At 36.9% G+C, this 18,418-nt stretch overlaps 1 protein-coding gene across 2 annotated transcripts in view; it reads right to left on the reverse strand.

Annotated features, from left to right (window-relative positions):
- PTPRN2 (protein tyrosine phosphatase receptor type N2) overlaps positions 1-18,418 on the reverse strand; it is a 683,390-nt gene that overhangs the window by 502,505 nt on the left and 162,467 nt on the right. For both annotated transcript variants that reach the window (XM_074831707.1, XM_074831706.1), the window contains exon 3: positions 10,668-10,781. In XM_074831707.1, the coding sequence (XP_074687808.1) occupies positions 10,668-10,781 (114 nt within the window). The remainder of the gene's footprint in view (positions 1-10,667; positions 10,782-18,418) is intronic.

The following is an 18,418-nucleotide window of genomic DNA, read 5'->3' on the forward strand; positions in this document are numbered from 1 at the left end:
GGGAAGAAAGCATCTGTACCAAATGCATAAGCAACTCTCAGAACAATGGAGAAAAATAATGCTCCCTAATTTAGTACTTACTGAAATTCAGAGTAGTTTATTAAAGAGTTAATGTGGCCTAAGGAGTGCCTCTTGGCTTGCTTTCCTAACATACTAAAAAATAATAAAATAGAAGTGATTCTAATAGCCCATGTTTGGCTACATTAGGAGAATAGGCAGCAATTCAAAGGAGAGAGTATCACCCTCCTCTACTCAGCAGCAGCGTGGCCACATCTAGATTACTGTGTCCATATTTTGACCCAATTTCTTGAACTGGGGTTTAGTAAAGAAATTGAGACACTGGAGAATGTCTAACAGAGAGTTACCAAGCTGAGTCATATGACCAGTATGAAGAGATGGCACATGAACATGCTTTTGTATTGTGAAGAAGTAGTTATGGGTGGACCTTAGACACCACCAATGCAGCCTACAGCAGCATGGACAGTAGTTGAAAAGACAACAGAGTCAAATTCTTCCTACTTTTGGCTGATAATAAAACAAGGGGCAAAATCCACAAGTTGTAGTTTAGAAGGATTAAGTTGGATGTGGCAAGAACGTCTTCTCTCAGGGCCTGGCCAAACAGGTCAAAATTTGGGTAAAACACAAAAGGGTTTTGGGTAAAATGAAAAGGGTTTTAAAATTCCATTCCTTGGAGGTTTTCAAGATTCAAGCAGGCAATCTGATATAGTTTCCAGTTGTCCTGCTGTTAGCCAGAGACTGAACTAGATAACCTCCAGAGGTCCATATAACCAGCACTTCCATGATTCCTCTAAGCACTTGTACATTAATTATTTGACTTGCAGTTGTTAAACCTTTCACGTAAGGACAACACCAAAGGAAATTATACAGTAACATACACTAGTAATTTATCAGAAAGTTTTTCACTATGGACAGACACATAATATTGCATATTGGTCATCTACCATGAAGGACACAAACTAACAGCTCTCAATGAGCACCAATGTTGAACTTAAAGTTTGTGGAAAAATACCCTGCCAAAAGAACTCACCTTGCAAATATACCAATAAATGGCAACATAATAGTTCCTTGGAAGACAGAGGGGAAAAAAATCTTTTGCAAAGTACATTTTGGTTGGAATATCCCAGCAAATGCACACTTACTGGAAACTCAGAAAGTTGAGTAGCCAAGACATCATACAAGCTGCAGTCAGTTTCAAGTTGTGTGATTGGGCTTGTATAGAAACAGGTATGGGTCTCATCTGTGACTATGTGTGACCTTCCTTCCATTCCTTTACTCCCACAACTAACATAAACTTTTGTTCACCATGGTTGTTTCTTAACATTCAAGTACAGCAAAGATATTCTAATGTGTTACCATCCAGGCACTTACTGTGAGGAAAAAAAACCCACAGAACATGGTTAAATAAAGCTCAGTGATTATGGAATTAAATTCTTGGCTAAGGCTAACTCATCTTTATAATTTTTAGATAATTTTATATTTTTAACATTTTAATTGTGCCATCCCTTAAGTCAACCAGTGTGATGCTATAAGTATAAGTAGCCCTCTCAAGGGCCAGATCTGGGATGATGACTCAAATCAGTTGCTGCTTGGCAGCTGGCTGGAGCTTGATGGAGAAAAAAGTCTACAGTCCCTCTCCCTCCCTCCATTGCCTTTTTAGTCAATTCCTTTCGTTATAAAAAAAGGTTTGTCAGCACCCTGAGCCCATGTCTAAGTACAATCTTCTCAGCTCAGAATAGCATCTATGCTATCCCCTTGTACCATAAGCTATCCCCCTGCCTGACATCACACCCCCTGCACTTCTCTTCAGTACCTGTGGCTCCTCTCCATGTGTCTCAGATAGTCTTTTTGGACTGTCAGCCGGGTAAAACACAGGCTGGGTATGACCAGCTCCAAAATACAGAAATTATGCATTGGCTGTAACATATGTATGCAAGAGCCAGCTGCTTCTCAACAAATGGGTAACAGCTGATTTTACCCCAGCAGTGACACTAATGCCCTTTTGCTCCTCTACATAGCTAGTGATTTTCCAGACAAGCTTTTCATTTATTGCACATTAAAAGCTCAAGTCTGGTCAAATAGCGTTTAAACGGGACAGATTAAAAACTACTAAAAGGGAGAGTGATAGATGGACAGAGAGTACTTTCATCTCTAACAGCACCTTTTTATAAGACAAAGTAATAGAAGAATGAATATGAAGGAGCATCTAAACACTCAACACAGCTTTCTAGGAATGTATCAAAATAGAGGATGCTCAGGCAGGAATTTTGCCTCTTCACAAAAGTAAGTGGAGCTACAAAAAACTAAAAGGAACTAAAAGGCAAGTTTCTAAAATCTTGCAGACTCAGCAGCCTTACATTTTCTTTCCAAGTCAGAGGTTTTGCGTTTTGGGGTAGCTCACTGGTAAAATAAGGAAAAGAAAATCTATTATCTGATCACGCTAAAGAAATGCGAAAATACTGCATTCAAAAAAACCACACAAACCCCAAAATGGGCTAAATTTAAAAAAAAAAAAAAAAGTAAAAAAAAAGTAGTTTAATAGCTATATGTTTGACATATGCTACGTCAAACAGAGGAAGAATATTCAAAGCCTTCCTAAAAGATTGGAGACACTTTAGTTAAATATGCAGTGCAGGTCTGTGCAATGCTTAATTAGAAACCAGACTTCAATAGAAATAAAAGACTAAAAATGGAGGGAAAGTCCTTTTTGCAATTTTAAGACTGTGAGAAGCTGCAAAAGAGAAACTGAGCAATGGACAAGTGTTGGAGCGAAAGTACAATTTTATTATCACAAACTGCACTGTCTATCCATTACCATACTCATATGTACAGGCAAAATAAAACAGAAGGAGCAACTAGTGAGTATATGCTAAGAATCAGCATGAAAGAAAACACAAGTGGAATTAAAAAGATTTAATGTCATCCAGCCTTTGCAGGAAACTGCTACATTTGTCAGAAGCATTCTGCCAAAGCCGTGACATAAAGAATGAAAACATCTTAAGCGAAAAAAGTGTGTGTGTATATGTATATTTTCTGTATAGCAAAGGGAAAAAAGAACTTTTGTGGGAATTCATAGTGATTACTAAAACAAAGTAAATCTTCAATCATACCATGGTGTACTGTGAGGGACACAATCTACCTATTGAGGTTTTGTATGAATAAGATTAAAATCATGATTTTGAAAGGTAAGCCTAAATGTTTCAGAATTTAGAGTACCTATTATAAAACTAAAAACATGTCAAACACTAAGTGTCATTAAGAGTTGATATCTTAAAAGAACATGAGGTCATGTAGATAGAGATAAAAGCTGTAGATAAGGAAATGCAATGAATATAGAAAAGGAAAACACAACCTCTAGTAATAAACAAATAAGGAAGAAAACACTAGTAATGCAATGATAAAAACCAGTCTTGAATATGTAAATGTACTGTAATTATAGATTAATGGTACAAAATGGCATAATTAGTTTCGATATGCAATATTGTTATTCACAGTTTCCAAAAGTAGCTTTATTAGAGAATACAGCAGCTAAAGAAGTAATCTTATGCTTGAATTGATATTTGCTGACACTCCAAGTGTAGGAACAACTGATAATGAACTGCAATTTGAGTGCTGCATGGTTAAGTGTTTTAAAAACATATTATGTACCCATATCAGTTCAAGCCCACTGTATGACCAATCCAATGGTCCTGTGGAAGGTATTAATTTTTTTAAAGAATGATCTAAGAGAATAAGAATGAAGTTCAGAGCCACATGTGACATCATTAACAGGGCAGCATGTTAATGAATAACCCAAATACAGACTTTCTGCTGTTGAGCTGTTGCTCAGTCTAATGCTGAAAGGGCGGTGGCCACCCAGAGAGCATGCTCACTCAGTGAAGTCCAGTGGAAACAAGAAGAGACATCTTTAGCTTCTTCCACAGAAGGAGGAAACAGAGGCAGTCTCCAAATTTCAAAGATCATAAAAGAGAACAAACTGTGGAAGAGCCAGCACAGAGAGAGCTTCACGGAAAAGACCAAGCATTAATATAGACATTAAAATCCATGAGGTGCCAGAGATCTTCAAAACAAAGGAGGCAAGGCAGGAATTGATTGACAGCCTTTGATATTTGCATTATATTATCACTAATTTCTATGTTTCCTTTAGAAGAAAAGCTGTAAAGATATGTGGGCCACAAAGAATTTGATACATCCTGATCCCAGTCAGCAATTGTCACTGCTAGTTGACAGAAACATGACACAAAGGAGACACGCAGACCTTTTCTCCTTTCTATCAAACATATTAGTTAATGTGTTATTTTATCAAAAACACAAGTAAAAGCTCTGATTGATCATTCTTTGTAAACAAAAGAAATATGATGCTATTGGGATGACATACATGTCTTCCAAAAAAGCAATATTCAAATGATGTAAAATCAAAAAGCTTTACACAACAGTGTTATGGATGCAGATAAAACTAAATATATATCAAAAAGTTTTCTTCTGTACTTTCTAATATCTTTTCCACAATACACAGAATCTGCTTTGTTCCTATAATAAATTTTTATAATGCCAATACATTCTTCATAAATACCAATTTCCTGAAAAGAACATTTTTCACAAATGTCTTATATGGCAAAGAGCAAGCCAATGCCATATCAGATTATGTCTGGTAAGCAGAGCAGCCATACAAGGAACCAAATAGAAAAAAAAAATCTATATTTTTTTGTTCTGTGCTGTGCAACATACGGGTGTTCAAAAAAGGATTTCAAAGTGTATTCTTTCTGCCGCTTTAAAAATAAAATTTTCTGCTTTTTCTGAAACTCATTCTTAGCTTTCTGAAGTTCTATTTAGATCTTTGAATATGAAAAAACATCAGTGGTGCTTTAGCACTTAACAAAGGCAAGAATTTTTTGCAACCTGTTCAGTGCATTGTTGTCCATCAAGTCAAAAAGTTAAGGCAGCGTGACAGTGATACCAGGAGAAGGTAAATATGTCCATTCCCGGCTGACTTCCTCCAGTGTAGCATGTCATGGGGTTTATGCTTCAATTCCTGGCTTCAGCAGCCGTCCAGGAGAAGAATTTGTTCCATACACAGATGTCTGGAGCAAGCTGATGCCTGGTAAAATTGATGTAAATGCACTGTTCTTTTCAAGTCAAACTTTTTTTTTTTTTTTTTTCCTGGAGGCCAAAAGAAGAGTTTGCCTTCCTTTATATCAATATTTGAATTTAAGGAAAAATCTTTCACCTACCTCTCCTGGTTTCAGCCTTCTATATACCTCCATAATGATGTGATAATCACCTTGCAAATATGTGCAAGAACTGCATTATTCCTTTTATTTCAAAACTGAGCTTATAAAGGTTCACTTTCAAGTCCGTTAGCTTCATTGCAGTAATGAATGATACTTTGCCTTGAAAAATAGTCTGACTGAAATATTTAGCAACTCTTTCAAAACTCACAAGCTGCATGTGGCAAGTCACATTCATTTCAATTTTCAACTTAACTGATTGTAAATCAGTTTAGTTTTTAAAAGAAATTTGATGTAAGAGTATAAAATTATTTCTAGCAAAGTTATATTAATCACCTTATGCTTAAAGTGGTTAGAATTAATTTAACACAAATATTGTTTTCTCCCTGTCAAGAGCTTCCTGAGTTGCAAGGAAAACAACCAAGAGGAAAAAATGGTATTTTTTTCAAATAGTCTGTAAATCTGTTGCCTATTTCCACAGCCCATGAGCTTATCCAGAATATCTTGCTGACTTGAGCTAAATGAACTGAAAAGTGTATCCTCCTCTTTTTGGTTCTCTTAATAACTGTTGATATTTTAATATCTTAAGCAAGACTTTCTTTGTAACAGTGTGAAAGAAATTGCTTTTCTTAAAAGTAACGTTTTGAACAAGGTGTTATAGCAAAAGTTAAGTAGGAACAAGCATACTCAGGAATCAGTAATAACTCCAAATTACATAAACAACAAAAAAAAATTTATCTGTTTTTTTTCCAAATGGTCATGCTGCACGGTTCCTGCCGTAAAGTGACAACAGCTGTAATTTAGTTAAAATTTAAGTAAAACGGAAGACAGAACCTCAATTACCGATTATTGGTCTAACATGCTTTGTTTCTAATACACAGTGTCCTGTCAAACTGTGCTGGAAACAGTGTCCACAGGACATACAGCAAACACAAAAACATGACTTCTGGCTCAGGAGAACCATCGCCACCAAGCACATAACGCTGAGAAGGTACGAACGCTGTGAAATGCTTCTGTATGCTTGAACTTTCCTTACATTTTTTCCCTCAACAGGCACAGTGGCCACTCCCAGAGGCAGAATCCTAAGTAAGGTGGGCATTTGTTGTGTCCCTGAGACAATACCCTTCTCCTGATGTTTTTAAGGAAGTATGACCTGCAGGCTCCATCTCTGAGGTCTTTCGTCAAGTAATGCTCATTGCTATGGCAGCTGCACTTCCACAGAGTTAGTACCATGTTATCAGCTACTGTGAATCACTGGTTAGAAACTATTCTGTGAAACAAATGTAAATCCCTCTTGGAGTAAGCCAGTCGAGAAATACTACTGTTCTCTTTTATTACTCCTTATACTGATATTTCAAGTAACTAGTTATGCATTCATGTTTGAATTATCATGTACCATGATTAGTCCTTCCGTCTCACTTTCCATGCTTCTAGTCTTATAGATCAACCATCAGTGTGAAACTGTTTCCAGAATCTTGCTAAGAAACTTAGTGATGCAGTCACTTTGCCTTCATGATAATATTGCTGGGACAAGAAGAAAACAAAATATTTTATAATCTATTTAATCCATTTAAGTAAAAAAAGTATTTTGTACATTTTAGCTCAAACAGGGAAGTGCATAGATGATTTATCATTCTTGGTGTATTCCAAGAAGTATCTTCTCTCAAGTTGGACAAGAGGATGCAGTAGACCATCCACAGGGATAAGTATTTGCATTTCCTCAAGGCACTACTCATTACATAATCACCGAATCATCTAGGTTGGAAAAGACCTTGAAGATCATCTAGTCCAACCATTAACCTAACACTGACAGTTCCCAACTACACCATATCCCTAAGCGCTATGTCGACCCTACTCTTAAACACCTCCAGGGATGGGGACTCTACCAGTGCCCTGGGCAGCCCATTCCAACGCCTAACAACCCGTTCTGTAAAGAAATGTTTCCTAATATCCAGTCTAAACCTTCCCTGGCGCAACTTGAGGCCATTACCTCTTGTCCTATTGCTTGTTACTTCATTAAAGAGACTCATCCTCATCTCTCTGCAGCTTCCTTTCAGGTAGTTGTAGAGGGCAATGAGGTCTCCCCTCAGTCTCCTCTTCTCCAGACATTCACTCCTCTATGCTGATATTTCCTTCATTTTTCTTTTCCAATTATTTAGTTCTATCTAAACAGCATCCTTTTGATTGTCCTGTTTATCAGACAATACGAAATGTTTAAACTCCTCACAAATTATAAATTATAGTGCTACCAACTTCAGAAAGTGATTCATCATGTTTCAACAACTGTAAGAAGTGCTTTTCCCATATAGTCACATTTATAGAAACTGAATCTTCAGAAAATCTTCTTCATGAAGGGTATTTTGAAAGAATTGATTGACTCAAGGACAGTGTGAGTGAAAATGCCATGAACAATGGTATTTGAATGCTAACAGATCATTTCTTTGTAGGAAACTATCTAATATTCCAAGGTATTCCTTTCTATAATCAATCTACTAGTAGATAGTGTAGACAAAGATAGACTCAGTGTGTAAAGGAGACATAAAAACTTTATCATTCTGCAACCTGAATTCAATTTTAGTCAAAGTTCTTTATTAAACAGATTATCATCAGGTGTGTCACTCATCTAAGCCTCTGTCGTATGCTTCCCTACCGTAGTCAACATTTTTTGCTGGCAGAATCACAAATGATATTTGCTATTCATATCATGTTGTCCTTTGTTTCATAGCACCTGACCATAAAATGTTCCACTTTGACCATGATTCAAATATAGGCATCACTTAGAAGTGATCAGCAAACAGGAAAGAAACAGGACATAAATTTTACAAGGCTTTCTATGGATATATATTTTTTTTAATTCTATGGAAATAGATGTCAAGAGACTATTGCTAGAAGAAAGAGAGATTAGTAATACTGCAAGAAGACATCAGAAAGGAAACAAAAAAACCCCAAGTCACATTACAAAAAGTAAATAAGAACCTAGAAAACCACTCAAGTTAATAACCTCCAAAATATCTGGTCCTTAAACGTATATCCATCTAATAAAAACAGAAAGTGTTCAATATAGACATTACTAAAAGTTTTGCTTGTCATGGGACCTACTGTATAGTCTTCCAATAGAAAATTGTCCTGCTGTTTACAAAAAGGAGATGCTGTCTCCTATCCTTTTCAGGGAAGGCTGGCCTCACCAAGTGGGGCTAGCCAGTACTCTTTTGGAGAGGACAAGAACAGGGTATTACATAGATGAAGGAAATAAGACCTCTGAAAAAATGAAGCCCTTTCTTGAGGTTACCTGACACATTTCTGTGGTCTTGACAATGTCTTGTTTATCTATACTGTAGAAATGGTCATGATGTTTTGCACACAATTTGCAGGAGAACACAATTAACTGTGCAAATGACCATCACAGCCAGAAAACATGACCTAAGGGCTGGATGTATTATATCTAATAGCACTAGCAAACATCAGAGTCTTCTCTGAGAAACCAGATGTCAGTAATCCATTAATCTGATAGTCTGTATTGATTCTACTCTTTCCATATTTCTGTCCTAACTAAACACTTCAGAATTTGCCAAGGATACTAAGAGTAAAGAAAAAAAAAAAAAAAGATAAAAATGTTATTCCATCAATCATTTGAACATGAGCATTCTAGCATTCTCTTTTACAGATATATTTAAGATGCTCTTCACTAGGATACCCACAGGCCACAGAAACTGCTTGCAAAAGTTTTACATCAGTTCAAAGCATATACACATTCGTGTATACACCTCTAAATGTGATTAGTAACAAAAGATAAAAGCAAAAGTGCTTTCATTCTCCACCACGGTTTCAATCTATGTTCCTTGTCATTCTCTTACTATGAAAAAGTATGAGACAAGTACAAATTTCAATACCCAAGTTTCCTTAAAAGAAGCATACTGTCATTTACTGCAACAGATATATCCAGGGAGGTGGGCTGCTGATAACAGAGATCCTAGGAAGGGTTGGTTTATTGATCAGAGAAGCACTTAGTAGGGGGAGGTCACATTAACTCAGTTGAACTAACCTAAAATCTTATGGTAGTCAGGGAGATGGAGACAGGTAAGCATCTTTTCAGATGGCCTGGAGTATCCCATCAGCCTCTACATGTGTCCCTCCAGAAGGGCATGGGTCTCCTGCAGGTCTCTCACCTCTGACATCCCCGTGGAGAAAGCTTTACACAGGACTCATCACCGATATTCAGGCAATGTAAATGAGTGCTGGCTGTCCGTGCAAACATGATCAGTTTAGATAATTTAGGTGTCTTACTGTGATGAATTTCCCCCCCTCTTCGCTAGAGCAGATACTAGCTTTTCCACTCATACAATGTTGCCTTGATAAAACAGTACTTTCATAAATTTGCTTGCATAACCTAGCCTTCAGCAAATGACAAGAGCCACAAGTACTATTCACATGTAACTGTTAATCAGTTGGGAGTTACTACAATCAAGTTTTGCTGAGTTTGCTTCATTTGGATGGACTGCTGGACAGGAAATAAATCCCTGGAAATTTTTTGAATCCTCCTAAATCAGCACTTTCCAAACTAGAAGTTCAGCGTCTAAGTATACTCATGAACTTCCAAGTAATCAATTTTTTTCTCATAATTAAACCCATGCTAATACAATATTACTTGTTTTTGTAATTGAGGTTTTGTAACTGGAAAATATTTAGGAATACACACACACAGATGATGCAAGTGCAAAATTAAACATTTCAACAATCTTATTGGAACAATTTAGACTACAAAAATCCCTTGGTCCTGTGGCTGTCTACAACAGAGGTTTATTTCATGTATTAGTACCTATAAAGTTTGTTCACCTTATTGGCTTTCACTGTTCCCATGTTTCGATTTGTTAGTTCAAGTTATGCCATTCAGAAGCTAGACCATCCTTTCCAGCTTTGGAAAGAGCACAGAGACTAACTTCAGAAAGCTGAATAAAAATTAAAAGGAACAGTATTGATGCAGCTTGTAGTGAAATAAAAGCAGTTCTACTTATCTGAATTCATGAGAAAGTTAAGAACTGTTTCTACCTAACTGGAAGTTGTGTGTTTTCTGCCTATGCACCCTGCAATATGCTGTGGTGCAAAAGTATACATGGCAAATTATTTTTCTTTCCAGCTGATGTATGTATATGACACCAGCATTTATAGATGCTAGAATTTTATTGTATAGTGTGTCAGTCACAGACATGCACTATGTAGGGAGGAAGCATCTCTCCTGAAATTGCTTCACCAACTCCTTATTGCAGATTCAGTGAGTCAGAAGGCTTTTTACTTTTATAAAGTCTGCACTACCAGGCCTGAGACACACCGTGTTTGAAAACTTCTGAAGACATCACCTCAGAGGGAGAACAAAATAATTGTAACCCCCAGTGCAACTAACCCTACTCCAGAGTTTTACTCTACCTCTGTGTGAGAGCTTCTCCAGGATGATCCTTAGGCGCTGAAGAACAGGGGGTGAAATGTCATATTTATAGATGTCTGTGACTGGTACTCGCTGACATCTCCCAAATATTCCATCTGCAGGAGACAGAAAAAGAAAAGGAAAAATACACATTTCATTTTCTGAGAGGAAGAAATGTGTGATGAGATGCACATTTCCAGTGTATCCTAATTATATACTGAAGGAACCTTTTAAAAGACACTTAAAAAAGCTATCAAAGGACTACTGAAGTCATGAGACAGGGTATTTTCTATAAAAATAAATAAATACTGGAAAGAATATTAGTTGGAGGAAGATTCTATTGTACAAGTTATGCATACAGTTTATTTTATAAAGTAATTTCAGACTTCTGCCTCCGAAATCTTTTGATGTAAGACTTCTTTACTGACAATTCTGTGGGAAAAAAACCCTAATGTTCAGCGCCTACTATGTTGCAGATGAAAAGTGCAGCATCCAGAAATATAAATATTAATTTGCAGAAACTATGAGGATTTGCTGAAACATTTTTAATGCAGGAGCTGTGTGTTAGACATTGGTAAATGAGAACTGAATCCATAATGGCTAGCAAAGGCTCATTTCAAGAAGTACCCTCTAATGAATGCAATAAAAGAAAGCTGCTCACAGAACAATGAGATATTAATGTGGCCTAATTTATTTAGCTCCATTCCATTTGTCTAAAATGACAGACTCTTCTCATCAATGTCTTTTCAAATCACACCTTCTAATTAATTTAGCTTCTTATTAGTCTTTATTTAGAGAATTGTTCATTTTGAGACAAGCTTCCTGTGTATGTGTGGGAGGAACAGGGAGTTCAAACATTCAAATTACCTTTCTCTCTTTCACACAAAAGACTAATTCAGGGCCTAGGTGCTTCACATACAATCTGACCATCTGCAATTCTAGGCCTCTGAGAAAGAAAGTGGTTTCATTTATTGTTCAAAACAGTTCTCTTCTATATAGTGATCCAAAGGAAGCAATTTAAATGCAACAAGTTTAATTAGCAAAATATTCTACTACAGTACTAGTTTTAACGCAGTAATTACTTCTCCTCTGATATTACATCTATACTCAAAAAGGATAGCTACATCAGATTAGCAAAAAATAACTGCAAGTATTAATTTGCAAATGTCCATTACTTTCTCTGCTACTTTACAGGGCTAAAAGACTACAAATGGGAACTACTGGCCCAGCTGTTCACTAAACACAAATAATGGCATAAAAGAAAATAAACCAATCCAGGATGCAAAAAAGGGCATCATTAGCCTTCACTGTTAAACACAAATACCTCATTGAAATTAGCCAACTTTTTCTTTCTTTGCCTTTCCAATCCTCCTGTCACTTACAACTGCCAAATTAAGTTAATCCAAATTAAAAACTTACCTCCAAGTCTAATTTTGTTATTGAAAACTAGGTTTAATTTAGAAATTTCTTACAGAGATCTGGTTTGGTTTTCTGACATATAATGTATAAAGCAGCCTAACAGCAGATTAAAATATTCATCTCTTGTTTAAAGAACTGTTGCAGTTGGAAATAAGCAAAGTATATAAATATTAGTCACTTGTAAATGGATGGATAACAGGAATAAATAAGGTCCTGATTCAGAAAGGAATAGAAGAATATTTCAGTGTTTAAGAACAAGATGGTTCAAAATGAAACATAACTTGAAATAGCCAGCTCTGCTTTGGAATACCACCATTACCAGCTACAATTAGGACAAAATCTATGTTTATATAAACAAGCAATATTCCATGATTTTTTTAAAGATAATGTACCTTAAAAATAATTATAATCTTATTTTAGAGTCCAAAAAAGCATACACATTTAGCAAGAATTAGTTTTTTATATTATCATTTAACAATACCTCGAAGGATGCAAAAGCTAATTCACTCAGACTCTGAAAGAGACCTAACCTTTTTTCCTAAACCCAGAGTTTTCAGAAATCTTTAGCCTACTGCCTTTGAATAGAACAAAACCTATTTAAATTCTAAAATTAACAATTAGCACATGAGTCTGAGCTGCATTATGCAATCTATCCAAAAACACAGACTGCTTAGGGAGAAACTGCTAGTTACTTTGGCTTTTATACTTGAAATATGGGCATAATAAGCTTTGAAGAGGTTGCAATCACAAATAGCGCTCTGCTCTGTTAAATGCAGTACTAGGAGAGTGGAAAAGCAGTATGCCCCAAGGAGCGGTTGGCAAATACCATCTCTAAAATACAGAGGGTCTTTATAGTGGGGATTACAGTCGGACTGGAGTTGTGCAAATAGTAGATTTCATAGTTCAGTTCAGTAGCTTTTTTCAAAAAAAGTAGGAATTTTCCTAGGTTTCTCTATTTGTTTGGGGGTTTTTTTTGGTTAGGATTGGTTTGTTTGGGGTTCTTTTTATTTTTTATTTGATTACAAGGTTTCTATGGCAAGATTTAAAACCTAAAAAAATTAATTAAGTTTGAGCATTCAATTTTCAGGGCACTTTTTAATTAAAAACCTTCTTAAAATTGCATAGATTGTGGGGAAAAAAAGGTAAGGAAGAGCCATTCTACCAAAAAAAAAAAAAAGTTACCTCTCTTTTCCTTTCCAAGAAATCTCTGGCAGATGTGGCCCAAATTCAGAAATGGCTTTGGTCCAGCACAAACCTCATTTTCACTTAAATTACAGCTAATGTTTAAAACTGTCCAGCTTATTCTGCCATGAACTATCTGAAAACACTGTGATCTTTACAGTAAGTAAATACATGGTGTGTCTTTTCAGACCAGCTTTATCCACCTCTGGCACAGGGAGATGTGGGGTTGTTGCAGTGCGTTGGTGTCTGAGCACCCAATTGTCCTCTAACAGCCTCCAACGAGCGGATTGCTCAAAGTTGTCATGAAGCAAAAAGGAAAATGGAAAAGCTCCCAGATTTTACAGTAAATGTCATACGGCAGAGGAAGTTCAAAGCATGAGTGATGCTTTAATAACCGCCATACACTGTATGCCTATAGCCCTTAAGAGCGTGTTCATACTGAACTTTGATTAAAATTGTATTCTGAGAAGGAACGTAATATGCAGAAGACATCTGCTCTTTACACATGCCCAGAGTGAGGGAAGGCTGAGACAACTGATCAATATACACATATGGTTGCTATTAAAGTGCTATCATTTGCTAACCGTTAGCAAAAAGTAGTATCTGAAATTTCCATAGTAATATCCTACAAGTTATACTTAGACCTGGAAACATCTGCATTAACAGCATGGTAATGTTGACTTTTAGATGGCTTCTACATTTGTTTCCAAAGAAGAGACTAAAACAGAAGAATAATATACCCAAGGAGACAGTGAGATGCTTCTTTATGTATTTGGCTGTTTTGCTAATAGGTTTAATATTTGAGGAAAAATTCAAGCCTAAATTTTTACAAGCTGTTATTTAAATTCTTGAATTTTGACACATATATATTATGAAATTAGATGCTAAGATTTAAAGACACAAATTTAATGTAATCCAGGTGCCCAATAAGATCTCAAATAGTGGCAGAAGAACATCTTTTATTAAAGACAATATCCTGGAGCATGTTATGTGTATTTAGACTGAATATTTATCAACGTCTAGCAAAAAAATTACAACTGATAGATTAAACTGTAAACAAATCAAAACACAAGTTCTGGAAGGGTCATTTCTGAGAGACGTTTAGAAGCAAATGGAAAACTCCATGAATTGGTGGATATTTATGACCTCTATTACTTACTAAGGAAGGAAGCACCATGTTACATGCATGACATTGAGGTACTGAATTATGTAAAAGGGGAGCACAAAGAACTATCGTTTTGAAACAGTTTTGAAGAGCTGATTGCACCAGCATGTTCACTTGGTAAGTAAGGCAGACGCATCATGTGCTTATAAGAGGTACTAAAAAGTCTTTGGAAACTTGCACTGAGTGACCACCTTCACCTTGAAGGCAAGACTACTTATGCGCAGCTGATTCATTCAATTCTTTTTAAGTAGTGTTTCCTAGGGAAAAAAAAGAACGGTACATAATAAGCTGTCCTTGGCTAGAGAAATATATCCCATGCTGGAACCACTAAGTATGGCTAATCTGACAATTGAAACTAAAACATGTACAAGACTTGGCACAGCTTTGAATAATACCAGCAAAAATAGAATGAGTTCTTGTTGAGTGCATTCTGCTACTGAGCAAAGCTATGAGGACTGGTAGAGACACTGGAGTTTGTCTGCAGGCTGATGGAAGCTTGATAACTGTAAATTAAAAGATGATGTTCTGCAGTAATTATTTAGGTCTACATGAAGTGAAATTTTCACACGGTGCTGACAAGTGACCTTTGGAAAGTAGCCTTCAAGCAGATGCTTTGAAGCACCCAGTTCTTCTGCTCTTCAAACTTCCTGCAGCAGCTGGAAAGCAAGTGGCTCTCAAGACAGTGACAGTATTTGCATACTGTTGACTAATGCGTCAGCTTCCTTGACCTAATTACCTGGCAATTGTTAAAAAATTATAACGTAGAGCTTTGTATAAAACGTTAAGTTTTGCCACACATTGCATGCACTGTGCTTAGTTCCTGTGTTGTAACGTAAACAAGAAAGTTCATAACTCAATGGTGCGCCAAATCGCATCTGCTGCCACCTTTGACTGTATCGTGTGCTACTGCAGTTAATCAGAGAACTTCCTCTAATGTTCCTGCATCATTCTTCAGCAACTTAACCTTCTGTAAGAAAAGGATTCTTTCTTCTCACTGAATACAGACATTACTTCACACTCCTTCCCCCAGCTATTGGTTTAAGGTGCTGTAAGGTCCAAGAGTAGTCCAGGACTAATGAAAAGGCCAGTGCTTGATGTCTTATAACCCAAGGTTAGAGCCTGAGTTGCCTGCTGGAAAGATTAAATAATTTTCCAATGGGAAGCATAATATTTGCATCTCAAAAGTCTCATGACACTAGACCCTCAAGGTCACAGATGTTAAATGTTTTAGGAAGTATGAGGAGGTTGTTAAACTATTGTACTCTTCTCTTCCTGCTATTTCTCTCCAGTAAGGTGTTTGTTTTCAAAATCCTTTTACTACCAAAAAAAAAAAAAAATAAAAAAAAAAATTAAATGTTACACTTCCTTGAAGAGGACATTAAGTTGCATACCAGGAGACTTATCTCAGAAGACACAGTCCACAAACGCACATTCAACATTTACAAGCAAGCTCTTCAGCAAACAGCATATTTTTAATATTCCATTTATTAAAAAAGATTTGTTCATAATTTATACCTCTACTTTTAAATTCTCTTTACAAGCGAGATGGAGATCATACAGATAGAGCAACAGTGGCTTCTACAGTGTCATTTCTCATTCAATGTTTTGAAAATATTGCTCCAACGCTTTCAAACAGCACACGCTTACAAGTCTCACTGCAGCAGTTCGTCAGAGAAGCTGCTGCTCGCAACCACGGTTAACCGCACTGCAAACCGGCAGCGCTCCGCGGACAACGCTGCCTTCCGAGGAGGCAACCTGCCCACGTTAAACTTCAAAAACCCTTTTACCGTGTTATTTTGCTCCTCCCTGGGCAGCCTCCGCGGCCCGCGCTCACTTCCGCGTCGGAGCAGTCACAGCGCCATCTCGTGGCCAGCTGCGCGCGCGGGGCCGCTCCCGCCGCCTCGGCCTGTCCCTCCGGGCCGTGCGACCTCACCCGGAACACACAGCTAGGCCGTGACAGCCAGCGCGGTCCACCCCAGCCTTCCCTGTCCTCGTGGCTGCCAGGCATGTGGAAATTTTCAAGGCAGTAACGTAAAAATAAGAAATTAAAAAAACAAAAAGGCTAGGATACGTCTTTCTAGAAGTAATGGATTATTAAGAGTATGTGCTTTTGCTAACATGTGAGGCAGAAAACTTTATGCAACAAAAGTAAATCCTCAACTGTAAATAAAAGACAAAGTATTTTTTTGTAGATTTATGCTGCAGATTTAATAGGAACACCATAAGAAGCAAAAAACTAAGATGTTCTAAACTTGAAAAAAAAAAAAATTATCCAACAAGAAAGTACCATGCAGTGGATACTTTTCCTAACAGTCCAGTAAATACATTCTTCCTCAGCTACTAAATAAACTGCTGCCTGGAAGGCAAAGGTAACTGCTGAAAGCCAGACCACCTAACAGTCCTATAAAAGGACTCTAACAAGATTTAATGCCTTTCCTCACCTCTTTGGACACAGATATTTAAGGAAAAAATTAGATGGCTGGTCTGCTTTCAACCAAAAAACACCCAGACCCTAAAACCCAGGAATATTTCTGCTGATTGAAAGAACTGGATGGCATGTTAGTGATTATGAAAGTGCTCATATTAAAACGTAAAAGTTCACATTAACAGCAGCATTAGCTAGCTGTTGTGCAAACATTGTGATAGGGCTGGGATTTGCAAAGCTCCAAATCACCCTGAGGCACATCTGAGAGCAAATAGCTTCTCTGGGGTTTACAGTCCCCTTGTTTCAAGGAGTAATGCTGAGAACAAGTTCTGAAAGACTATGTTCTTCCTTCATCAGAAAAAGATACAACCTTCAACAGAGGGGAAATATCATTTCAGGAAATATTTCCGTGCTAACCTGCTAATTTAAGTGGTGGATTGTACGGTCCCAAAATATTATGCACACTTTCACTTGAGAGGTGTTTTTTAAGTTACAACAGAAATATGTAAATTGTAGAGAAAGTAACTAAAAAATCCAGCTCTCTCTTAAGTACAGCAAAAGGAGGGAAGGAAAGGACCGTGAAAAAGCTAGCTACAGTTTAACAAAGGAAGAGGAGAGCAGGCTCACCATGAAAAGAAGTGCTGCCTCCTTCCAAAAAGCCCCTAAGTTATTCAGATAACAGAATGAGAGGTCCAGATTTCAATGCCTACTTTCTGCAATGCAGAGCACAGAAATGAACCTCAATCTTAACAGGTCATACGTAGGCCTCCCAACCACAGAAATAATAGCCATGCCTTGGGAGGAAAGGGCAGAAGGGAGTTTAAAGAAAGTAAAAAGTAGAGATGAAAAAAACCCCAAGTCTTAAATTTTTGCTGCTAGAGCTAATGTTCAAGTTGAATAATGCTTGAATTACTTGGTACTTCTTAGAGAACCAAACTTGAATTTTCCACAACCCTGGTAACTATGTGGAATGAATCCTATGTTTTTGGCAACATGATGAGGAAAAGAAAGGATGACAAAGCAGTGACTGAATAAATATCTTTCACATCCAGGTGACCACTACAGTCTGTAACCCACAGAAACCATCTACCTCTAATTTTGATCAGAGATCAATCCAGACTTGAGAAAACCTTTGAGAAAAAAATCAAGAAGCTCTAATTGTAATACATTAAGAGGACTTTTATAAGCAAAACTACATATTCAATATTAGCTATGATGTCTCTCAGAAAAAAGAGCTTGCAATCAAAATCATCTGAACATCCTTTTTTGTCAATACTGGTACTAAAGAGAAAAGGGAGGAAAGACTTAAAAGATATAAATCCTCCTCCAAGAGGAAAAATACTTTAAATTCAAGTATAAGTAAGTTATTAGTAGGCTTATAATAAAACCATCTCTTTAGCATATTTAGTCATTGGACTGCAAGATTAACATGTAAGTTTATTCTTTACATTGCTATCTCATTAGTGGGAAATCTGAGCCATGTACCACCCCCCATCTAGAAAAAGCTATTTTTTTCCAGAAGACAGACATAATACCGCACCAAATTCTGACCACATCATTAC

This window comes from Strix aluco, chromosome 1 (assembly GCF_031877795.1).
Source record: "Strix aluco isolate bStrAlu1 chromosome 1, bStrAlu1.hap1, whole genome shotgun sequence".
Classification (NCBI taxonomy): Eukaryota; Metazoa; Chordata; class Aves; order Strigiformes; family Strigidae; genus Strix; species Strix aluco.